This window comes from Eulemur rufifrons, chromosome 19 (genome assembly GCF_041146395.1).
Source record: "Eulemur rufifrons isolate Redbay chromosome 19, OSU_ERuf_1, whole genome shotgun sequence".
NCBI classification, from domain to species: Eukaryota; Metazoa; Chordata; class Mammalia; order Primates; family Lemuridae; genus Eulemur; species Eulemur rufifrons.
The window spans coordinates 40,240,107-40,251,733 of record NC_091001.1 but is presented as its reverse complement, the minus strand read 5'-3'; the positions used below and the strand labels follow the sequence as shown (position 1 = coordinate 40,251,733).

Genomic DNA, 11,627 nt, shown 5'->3' with positions numbered 1-11,627 from the left:
TTACAATTAATTTAACGAACTTTAGTTACCATTAGAGACAGAAGACACTGCATTTTAACTGAGTTAGTTTAAAATACCATAAACTTGGCGTACTCCAGAGTTCACAGTTCAGTCACTTCTCATGAGCCAAGACTTTATAGTTTTCCAAATAGAAAGGTCATGGTTTTTTTTGAAATAGGGCAGGGTTGCAACATAGCTTTTTAATGAGCAAAATTTAATGAATCAAAACTTTAGAGATTAAACTTCCTATGGTGTATGTGGGTTTAAAGAAATATTACACAATAACTTTTCTGAGTTTATCCAAATTCTGAACATGTGTAAGATTTAAGCAAAGCTAAATTAAATTAGTAGCAACGCACACTCCACCCTCTTTTAATGGTTTCCAGCTAGAAAATCCTAGGACAATAAATAGGCTGTGTCCATTAAAAATCTTGTTCTACTTAGAAAGATTCTGACAGCAAATTCTTTTACAGAAAAATAAGATCTATAAACCTTTGATTTTACAAAACATTAAATTAAAAACAAGTTAATCCAGTTTCACACATAGTTTTTTTAAAAAGGGGATTCATTTCTGGTTCCTTTAAAGAGTGAATGTTCTAGTGCCTGCAAAATATTTTGACTTACCTTTTTTCAGGAATAGAATAATTGTGTAGTACAACTCCTTTTGAATGTATTTATATAGCACCCTCTTATATCATCCAAACCTGATCCTAGTTAGGGCATTGACATGACCTATCCCTATTTTACAGGGCAGGGGGAAGCACAGAGCTATATTGATGGAGAAGGGGAAGGAACTTAGCTTTCTTGGACCAATGCTTTTCAAAAGGGCATTGCCATCTCTGGTTCTCAAACACAGTACACCAAGGTACCCTTGCATCAACGTAATGAAACGTCATGAGAGTGGGATGACTGTAGTTGGCAGAAACCTTCTAGATTCTGCTATGTCCCCCTACCCTAACATGGCATGTATGTGCACACATGTTATAGGCACACATGCTTCCCCACATCATTGGAATCTAAGTGTTGGCAGTGAGACCCCATGGAAACCAACCTGGGTGAGTTTAATTATGGTTTACGAATGAAAGCTTTGGTGGAGAATGTCTTGGTCATCTCCACTCATTACCTATGTCAGGATTGAAATGTTCCCAGGAACTTTTTTCTGTTTTTGTTTTGCTGTCACTTCCACAGTAAGTAAACCATTGTTTTACTGGCACAAACTTAAAGAGAAGGACCTGAGAGGCTGAGCTGATGCACGTAGCTCAAAAAACTTAACACCATCACCCAAATTATTTATTGCGTGTTTCTACCTTTTTCATACCTTTGATTATCCTTGAAACATTTTGAAATTTAAAAAGCATGTTTACTGGTGAAAAGGTGTATGCAGGGATGTATAACAAGGGACAGAGGAAATTGTACAAATTTGTTAATTTATTACAAAATTTCCACTCACAGAAAAACACAAGAAAACTTTTATACTTTTATATTTGGGAAAGGAACTGGTGTCTCAGATACAAAATAATTTACACATAATCCATACAATTTTATTTTATATAGAAATAGGTCATTATTACAACAGCTGTACAATTCACTGCGCTTCATCTTATAATTACATAAAATCTTTTCTTTAGAAACATCTCAACATAACAAAACATACAAAAAAAGCAAAGTGCATTTTGAAAAGGAAAATCCAATTCTCAGTATTCTCATGAAAGATATGTAGAAAGATGCAGCATTCTCACTCAAAGGGCCAGCACATGGCAGGGTTTCCTTGGGGACAGGCGTCCCCCAGGTCTGTCTGTCTGGCTTGTGAAACCTGTCCCCTCATAGTCTCAGAGTTCTCAACAGAATTCTGGAATGTCAGCTGGCATGACTGTGCTTTGCTTTGAGTCCACCTCTGTAGTTGCAATCAATGAAGTAAACAGGAAATAGTCCAGTGTTACATTTAGGGAAAAAAAAATCACTGCCCGTACAGCACGGGGTGAAAAGCCTCATCCTGTAGGGCTTAGGCCAGAGGGTGTGAATCTGTAGCTTGGTTAGTGACCAGCTTTTCTATCTGATTGGTGGGCTGTTTTTGTTACTGTGGTCCCCAAATGAAGTCATGAGACCTTACGATTTTTAAAAACAGAAAGTGCCTAAGTTATTTCCTCTGTGCAGCTGTGCAAATTAAAACAAAACAACCATTTAAAAATAATGAAAAATAATCTCTTTATTCCCTCTCCAACAGATGTCTGACCCAATCCTTCTCCAGTACAAAGGAAAGACGATCAAGAGAGTGAAGGCCAGCTAGCGCGGACAGACGGGCCACCGTTGGCCAGAGTCACCAGTGCACTCTTGGGGGACGCAGCGCGATGTACCCCCTCTGAAGGTACACGGAGTATCGACACCTGCGCTGGGCACTTGGTTCCCGTCCAGTATGGCTGTAGAGTGTGCCCGAGAACCTCGGAGGCAAGGGAAACATGGCCAATATTCCTGATCATTTCCCCCTGCACCAGCCACTGCACTCCAGAGATGGTTACTATCCAGGAGTTTTGAGATGTACGCAGTGTGTACAAAAGCCAAGGGTTTAGTTCAGACTCCTGTTCCCATCTCCCGTGGCCACCCCCCCTGTCCATTGGTTAAAGCTGATTGTGTCCCAACTTCAGCGCCAGGGCACTACCGGGGAGGCTGCTGGAGGCCTGACGACTCAGACAGACCGCTGACCCTTCGGGGAGGCCGCGGGGGCTGGGGTGGCGCTGGGGGCGGCGGGGGATAGCCCAGGGTCCCTGGCTGTTGTGAGTAGGTGGAGAGGAGCAGCGAGTCCTGCTGCTCACTGTGCAAAGAGGTTGGTGCCTGTACCTGGAAAGAAAAGAAAAAGGGCTCCAGGGGTGGTTCTGAGTCATCAGTCCCTCAGCTGCCTTACAGGGGTGGGGCTGTGCTGCAGATTCCGTCAGACTAGCGACGCTCGTTGAGGGGGCCCGTGGGGAGAGGTGGCTCTGACAGGACCTTGGGCAGGGTGTGGATGGGGAAGAAAGGAACCTGAGGCTCTACCAGATGGGGGTGAATGCTGAAGCCAAGTTCTCCACCAATACCGGGGGTTCCTTTTGGCCCAGTGGACCTGGGGCTGAGGCTTTGGGGAATGGTTTGTAAACATGTGCATGTGACCTACATGTAGCCAGAATGTTTTTCGGTGATGGAACCTGAAGCCACATGCAGATAAGCGACGGGGCAGAACGCAAATACACATCCGGTGTGCACACTTTTCACCGCTGGTCCCCGGTCCATAACTACCTCCAAATGCTATTCGCCAGTACCTCCTAGGAACATCCTGATGTGAAGTTCAGAAGCTTCAGCTGTCCAAAGCCTGACATTGGCAGCTCCAATCTTATTTCTCACTATTCCCTTCCATGAACTCTCCCCTTCCGAGTAACCCAGTCTCCCCACTCTCGAGGCCACCTGGGCACACCTGCCCTGCACTTTGCTCAGGCAGTCTTGCTGGAGCGCTGTCCCTTTCTCTTCCCCCCTTCACCCACACCTTGTGCATCTCCTGGATGTCCGGCTCTGCAGCAGGTGCCTCCTGAGCCCACCCTTCCCCTTCCGTGATGGCTTCCCTGCCACGGTGCCCCCACTCTGCACTAACCCAAGCCCGAACGCACGCTGTGCTCACCCACCATCCCACACTGCACCCCGAGTTCCCTAAGGGCAGCGAGTAGGCTGAAGAGCTCTTTGTATCTGTAGCCTGTGGCTCGCACGCAAGTGCCCCCAAACGTGTTTATTGCTGCCACTGAAGAAAGACATGGGTGACTTCTCATATGTTCCCTGCCACCCCTGCCTTCTCGCCTCATCATGTCCCATCCACAGTCGCGTCTGTGTCCTGAGAACTGAAAAGTCCGACAAAGTCACCAATGCCTGAATGCCTGACTTTTGCTCTAAAAAAAAAAAAAAAAAAAAAAAAAAAAAATCAAGATATAAAAATTTGATTAAAAACTACTTTTTAAAGATGGAACTTTGAGCACACAACCATATGAGGCATAATAGCTGATTCCTGATTTCTCATACTACCTAGACCCAGACTTTATACACCTTAAGCATGAAAAACATTCAAATAGGAATCTTTCTGGGGCTTACTTCTGTACCAGTGACAGAACCACCTTGAAAGCAGAGGAGGAGAAGGCCTTTCAGACTTGGGGTGTGGCGCTTGGCCCCGGCTCCCTAGAGCCCCACGGGGCCGGGGTGCCCACCTGCAGGTAGTGCTGCGGCGGCGGCTGGGAGGCGGGGAAGCTGGGGTGAAGCACCGCCTGCCCCGTCAGCAGGACGGGAGTTGGGGCGCTGCTGCTGCTGCTGGCGGGGTGCACGTCCGGAGTCTGAAACACGGTTTGGCTCTGGGCGTACCTGTTAGGTTTCGCGTGGGAAGGAGAAAACAGACCCTTTTAAAGCAGTATTGATATGATACCAAAAGCACAGGCAACAAAAGAAAAAATAAGTTGGACTTCATCAAAAACTTCTGTGCATCAAAGGACGCTATCAATAGAGAAAAAAAGGTAACCCATTTTAACCACACTTAAAAATGGTTAAAATGGTTAAGTTTATGTTATTTATATTTTACCACAATAAAAATGTTTTTAGAGATGTTGATAATGGTCCACTAACAAGGGGCAGAGAAAGGCCATTTAGGAAAGGTCTGGAAGATTACGGATTAGGAACGGATGATTGCAGATACTATAGAGAAGTCCGCTCTGCATTGTATTTCTAGAGACGTTATCTCCCCGTGTGGGGTCGTCTGTAACAGGTGCTGGGGGCTCCAAGCCTCCCCTGAAGAGGCACACGTGTGTGTGTGTGTGTGTGTGTGCGCACGCGCAGACAGATCCTGACACACTTGGGCCGGAGCTGTTGGGTCATGTCTGGAAGAGACAGTAGGGGAGATGGGGAGGGTATAAATTATTGGTTTGACCGAAAATGGCAGTTAGGGTTCCCAGAGGAAAGAATTTCCATATTTGCCTAGTTCATGGCATTTTAAACATCTCTGGAAAGTGATGTAACAAGAATTTTTGTTTCCACTTATTTGGATCATTTAGAAGAACAGGGAAAATCCAAAAGCAAAAGCAAAACCCTCTTCCTAACTGACAGCATGGACAGAACTTTAAAGACGGCTTCCAGCCAGGTGCGGTCCCCTTCTCACCCTCCTGTGACCAGAAAGTCTCCAGGGCCAGGAAGTCTCTGGGGGCGAAGGCTACTGCGACGTGTAGTGTGTGGCCTTGGAGAACATCACATAACCCCTTTAAAGCTCAGTCTCTTCATTAATAAAGACAGGAGCACGCCCCTCTATCATAGAGGTTTTATCAGGATAAAATGAAATGATGTACACAGAGGCGCCTGACCCCAGAAAGGCTCAATGACTACCTGCTGTTCCTAACCCTACAGGCTGAAGGAGGGCACAGACGGACTTCTAAGGGGACAGGCCGAGGGGCGCCTGTGAGGCCTCTCCCTGAGCAGCCAGCACTGTCCTGGTGAACTCTGGACACAAATTAAAGCAGTGTTTATACAAAAGAGACATCTCTATGTTAGTTCTATTTCTGCCTCATTTCAAAGGGCTAGAAACTATTTTCCAGTAGCTTCTAAACTATTCACCCTGATGTCACCAGTAACCTTTGTCCCTAGCAGTTAAGCAGCTGAGCCAAGCTGCTTGTGGTCTGGGGGGCACAGCGGAGGAGAGACCCGGAAGTGAGAGGAGGCCGTGTGTCTGGGAGGGACGGGCTGCATCCGCAGGGTTCAGGTCCCCTGCACGGATTCAAGTGCTACAGAAAGTCAGCTGGAGCCAGGGCTGCCACCAGGGGCGAAGGTTTTTAGACATGTCAAGAAGTCCCAAGATGATGGCAAACTGGGGGTGTGATTAATTGCTTCGTTCAGGTCCTGTTCTAAGCATGGGGTGCTGACTCCAAGTTTTATCTGCTTACACAGGAAACAGTGGAAGAAAAGCTAAGGGGCAGAGTCCCCTTCAAGGCCCTGGGCACACTATGCCGCCATCTTCTGTGCAAGACTCATGGTGAGCACTGCGGGCCCAGGTGGATGAGACCTCACCAGCCTGGGACCATTCAGGCAGCGCTCGGCTTCCCCCCCAACCTGGGCCACGTACTTGACTTGCCGTCCCGTCCTGCTGACCTCCGAGGGCGGCCTCCCGTCGCAGGACCCAGGCATCATGGGCTGGATGGGCTGACTCAGCAACAGCCTTGGAGCAGAGGGAGCGAGATGGGAAACGCTGGTCAGCACCAAGCTGCAGACCCACCGGCTGATGGCGGTGCTCGCGCAGCCTGGCTGGACCCTGTACGGTTGACCCTAATCCCCACTTTCCCCCTCCACTCTCAGAGGAAGATGGATGCAGCAGGTCACCTACTGCCCCTTCCTTAGTTGAGCTCTGCTGTGGCTGCTTTAGAGTCTGACTGACGGCACCAGAAAGGAGAGCTGAACCGAACCGCGTGAAACCACGTCTTGGTTCTCCCTGAAACGAGGACCGTCTCCGTACCTGAGCTGCCGATCGTGGCTGAAGTCCGGGCTGGGCTGGCACTGGCTGGCGTCCTGGGAGGTGGAGGCAGGTGTGGTGAGATTCAGACTTGGTGGGAGCACAGCAGCGGCACTGCTGAACGGGGACGCCAAGCTGCTCACGGAGCGGCCACCGCCCTGCAGCACCTGTGAGCTTCTCATTGGCTTTGGACCCTGAGAAAGGTAACACTTCGACTCAACTCAGTGTCATCTCTCCAGGAAACATCCCCAGCGGCTCCTTCTTCTACCCGCCCTGGCCTTTCCCCTGAGGATCTACCAACTATAATATTTATTGAAGCATTTTGACATCTTTCCCACTGGATTGTGTTTGAATCCCTTGGGTCTAGGACTGTGCCCGGCTCTCAGTAGGAAAGCCATAAATGTGCGCTGAACTGAGCTATGTTCTGCTTCACAAATTCCACTCTGGACATGTGGCCCTCCTGGCTGTTTCTCTAAGTCACCGGGCCTCCTCCTGCCTCAGGGCCTGCACATCTGTTGACCCCTCTATGTCCCCTGATACCGATATTCTCACCCCCTCAGGTCTTTGCTCACATACTATTGATACAGTTTGCATATCTGTCCCCTCCAAATCTCATGTTGAAATTTGGTCCCCAGAGCTGGAGGTGGGGCCTGGTGGGAGGTGTTTGGGTCATGGGGGCGGATCCCTCATGACCGCTGGGCGCTGTTCTTGCTCCATGCTTCCCTGGAGATGTGACTGTTAGAGAGAACCTGGCACCTCCCCCTTCTCTCCTCTCTCGCCAGGTGTTGCACCTGCTCCCCCTTCGCCTTCTGCCAGGAGTGGGAGCTTCCTGAGGCCCCCACCAGAAGCACATGCTAGCACTGTGCTTCTTGTCCAGCCTGCAGAATCGTGAGCCAGACAAACTCTTTTCTTTATAAATGGCCCAGCCTCAGGTGTTCCCTTATAGCAACCCAGACAGACAAGACAATTCTCTTCTCTGCCTCCCTGGCTGCCTATTTAAAACTCCAACTCATCCCGCCCTCGCCAGCATTCTCGCTCGCCATTTCACTGTCATTTCTACTTGTTTGTTTCCCTTCTCCTCCCCGCTTGGAACAGGGATTCTTTTCTTCTCTCCCTTTTTGTTCATTGCTGTCCCTCTGGTGCTCAGAATTTGTGCCTGACATGCAGTGAACACTCAATAAATGTTTGCTGAGTACAATAATAAATGAATGAAGGAGGGAGTTCGAACTTGCTTTTGGGCTTTCTGGCTGTTTCACTGACTGTCCATTCACACAGTGCTACCACAGAGCTTTAATTCTTAGAGCTTTTATAAAATTTTTCAATATCAGATGGTGTAAATCCTTCCTCAGTTTTTCCAGAATTTTTTTGGCCATTCTCACCCATTCATTTTTTTCTGATGACCTTTTGAATCAAAAGGCTACATTTTCAAGTAAAACCTTTCCGAGTGGATAAAGATGGACTAAACTGTCTTACGCTGTACTTGTCCACATCGTGCTGTGCACTATCTGTCTAAGTTCCCAGATTGCCTACAGGACTAGAAGCTCCTTGAGGTTCAGGACAACTCTTGTTCCTCTTTGTTCCCTGGGGTCTCTGTGAGTAACAGGGGCTCAAGCAGACATTTCCTGAAGTCACCAAGGCGTATGCGAATGTGAGAGGCCTGAGGAAAGGCTGGTTTCCCATCTGTGATCTGCCAGAAGCAGGGGCTTAGGCCTTCTTAATTCCAGTCCGTTCAAGTGCCATTTATCTACTGGTGACCCTGTTGGATTGGGGGGTCACTGGTGGGCCAGGGGCAAGGCACAATGAACGGTGGTGGCTGCTGACGTGGATTGTAGCTAAAACCAGGAGTAGGTGACGGGGACTGCAGACGTGTGTGTGCCTGGGATGTCCTCATCTACCTCCAACCCTGCGTCAGCATCAAAGCTGAAAGTTTCAGCTGCATGGTAGCTTTAAGGGCCACAGCAAGGGACTAAGGTGAACATTAATAAGCCACAGAGGGAAGCCAATTCAACTTGGGGCTTCAAAGTGACTTTAAAAAAGAAAAGCCAAAAAAAAAAGCACACCACCATAATCTACCCCCGGTCCATAAACGAGCAGCGCGGTAGGTTTCTAGTTCATGTAGGCTACAGGAATCAAGTACATCCTGGACTGCAAGAGCCTGTCCGCTCTAGTGGCAAGGACTGAATCTGGAGCAGGGCGCATTTACCTGGGTTGATATCACACTCGATTCTCTGAGCAGGTGCTGGCTTGTGACCTGGGCAGAGGTGATCTGCCCTGGAAGTTGGGGGCCTGCCCCGAGCTGGGCATGGGTCCCTGCAGCCGACCTTTGCTGTAGCTGCTGCTGAGCCTCGGGCCGCTGGGTGCTGCTGAAACTCAGGGATACAGTTGGCTGCTGCAAAAACATCTGGGAGCAGAACAGAAATGCCTATAAGGTTGGGGTCACCTGGGCCCTCAGAGGTATGCACCTTCCTTGCATCCCCCATCCACAGCAACTGGTCAGCTTTCTTGCTCTGTCTGACCTGCCTGGAAACAGTTCATTTACTCAGCCGGGAGACAGAGGACCTGCGATGCTCCCAGCACAGTGCAAGGCGCTGGACGTAAGGCGGTGGGCTGGGGAGATGCTGTCCCTGCCTTCATGACGGTTACAGTTAAGTGACCAAGGTCTAACAGTATGAAAGCCACTTAGACCCAAATGTTCTCTAAATCACTTGATGTACTTGTTCAGAGTCTAGGTTGGCTTATCAGTTTCTTATCAGAGGGGATAAACATCTTATAAATGGAACGAATAATGCAATAACAGTGGCAGAGGGCTGGCTAACCTGTGGCACGGGCTCTGTGCCTGGCCTTCAGTCTCTGACCAGTGACCCGTGTCTATACCCACTGCTGGGAATCTTCAACCCAGCGCGCTCAGCTGAGATGGCACATCTGCGTCCATTACGTAGGTGACTGCGTTCCCAGGTGGGCAAATAAGCAAGGAGATGATGGCGTGACATCAAGTGCATGTACTTTAAAGTTATGTTTAAGTTTTATAATCATCCTGGTAATCTCTGTACATTTTATTATCTGAGATAGAGCAGACATTCAAGAAGCTGTGATATATTGACCTGGTGGTTTTAATTTGAAAGGTTTAAGAGAATTTGAGGAGTTTGTAAAGAGTGTGTAAGTGCTTATTAGACTGCTAATTTAGTTCAAATAAGTTTGGTGTATTTGATTTAAAACAGTTGCTTAAGTGCTTAGAAAGCTTCTACTTCTTAGGTTTATAAGTCTGCCTTGTTAGGTACGTGTCATGTTTGAAAGATTCAGATAAATTAAAGGCTTTGGTAGATAATGTTGATTATTCACAATCTGTTAAACTTACAAACTAATTGAACAGAAATAAAAAAACAGTGGAGCATATCTATTAATTTGGTCTTTTCAGACCAAATTAATAGACATGCAAATAAAATAGGATCTGTAAGATGACTCTAAAGTTTTAAGAAAAACAACTGTAATGATTTTAATAATAATTTAACTAATGACCTGAAACTAGCTCTTTTAACAAAAGCCCCTCTTGGGCATTAAAAATATCAAGTGACACTGTCTCTATCATGATTCTCGACAGGCAATGTTCCACTCCATTCCTGACCTTTAGCTTGCGGTTCTTCAGGAGGAAGGCTCTCTGCCTCCTGGAATCTGGCGTTTTTAACCCCAATTCCTGTACTCAGTGCAGTGCCACCTCACACACAGCACAGAACCGACACGCTGACGTTTACCGAGTGACAGAGCAGGTTTGGAGAGGCAGGTGCAGAGCTGTGACCTGCAGGCGCATGGAGGGCACGTACGGATCAGTTAGTGCAAGCAGCTGTTCCACAGCTGGGACTGGGTCTGGGCCCAGGCCCTTTTCAGCAGAACGCTTGACCTCCTCAATATCCCCTCGTGCTCCCACCCCCGACAGAGAAGCCTGCGGTTTTGAAATGAGGGCTCCTTACCACTTTAGAGGTTAAGAAGAATTTTCTGGGTATCTGTCGTCTTAAACCTTTGAGGATTAGTGTTTCATGTAATCCTAGCTACCTATTATAACGTGGCTTGTTACAGCACATAGGGTAACCTCTACTTCATTACATCAGCAAAACCCCAATACTCAAACCCAATTAGCATACATTTTTCTGGTAGGATACAATTTATCTTTTGATTAGAGTTCAAATAAATGCAACTGTTATTGATGACAGGCAGTATAGTCTACCTTAAGTCAGACATACCTTAAATTCCCACCCTACCATCTACTAACATCCACTAACCTTGGGCAACTTCCAGACCTTTTTCAAAGCTTTAGTTTCCTCAGTAATAAAACAGCAACATTAACATCACATAATTCACAGGTGGTTAAATGAGACATAGTAAATATTGAATAAATGTTAGATAATATAATAATAATACTTAATATGAAAAAGGGAGCTTTTTGCTCCTTTGCCTCTTTGGGCATATAAAAACTATTCAATAAATGAATGAATGGAATAAACATATGTATGAATGAATAAACGACGTTTATTCATAGTTTTGCACAAAGAAAGGCAAACTATGTCTGCTAGTGTTATGTATTAATAACAGACTGCTTGGTGCGCTCCTCTGTTCCATTGACATGGACACTCTCAGGGTGGAAACCCTGTCCTATTTATCCCTGTGTCCCCACAGTGCTTAACCATGTGCCTGGTACATAATGGGTGTCTGCCAAGTGGATGGATGGAAGGATGGATGGATGGATGGATGGGTGGGCAGAAGGATGGATGGATGGATGGAGGAAAACGCCACTTGCCATTGCCACAGGTGTCCTTCTAGCCACTCCTTAGAGCAGCCAGCAGAGGGCGGGCATGCTCCCAAAAAGGCAAGAAGCTGCCTTCCCAACTCTCGGAGGTGTGGCAGAGCTTTCGGCAGAACAGCTCTTACCAGAGTCGTGCCCTCCATGATGCTGTCTAGGTGCAAACACCAACAGCCTTAGAGGCCCTCTCCCTCATAACCCAACCTTTTTTTGGGGAAAAAAACAACGTACTTCGCAAGCATCACAGGCACACAGAGACTCAGTGAAAGTTCTGAACCAATGAAGTAAAGTCTTGGGCGGGAGAGTGATTCCTGGTTTGCTGCTGTGCACATCTGTGCCTCT

At 47.4% G+C, this 11,627-nt stretch overlaps 1 protein-coding gene across 1 annotated transcript in view; it reads right to left on the bottom strand.

Annotated features, from left to right (window-relative positions):
* Positions 1–1,566: 1,566 nt before the first annotated feature.
* The window catches only part of NPAS2 (neuronal PAS domain protein 2), a 109,537-nt gene continuing 99,476 nt past the window's right edge, over positions 1,567–11,627 (bottom strand). The window contains exons 17-21 of the mRNA XM_069494407.1: positions 8,697–8,894; positions 6,497–6,687; positions 6,110–6,202; positions 4,218–4,368; positions 1,567–2,835 (exon numbers count right to left, since the gene is read on the bottom strand). Coding sequence (XP_069350508.1) covers positions 2,653–2,835; positions 4,218–4,368; positions 6,110–6,202; positions 6,497–6,687; positions 8,697–8,894 — 816 coding nt within the window. The 3' untranslated portion in view covers positions 1,567–2,652. The remainder of the gene's footprint in view (positions 2,836–4,217; positions 4,369–6,109; positions 6,203–6,496; positions 6,688–8,696; positions 8,895–11,627) is intronic.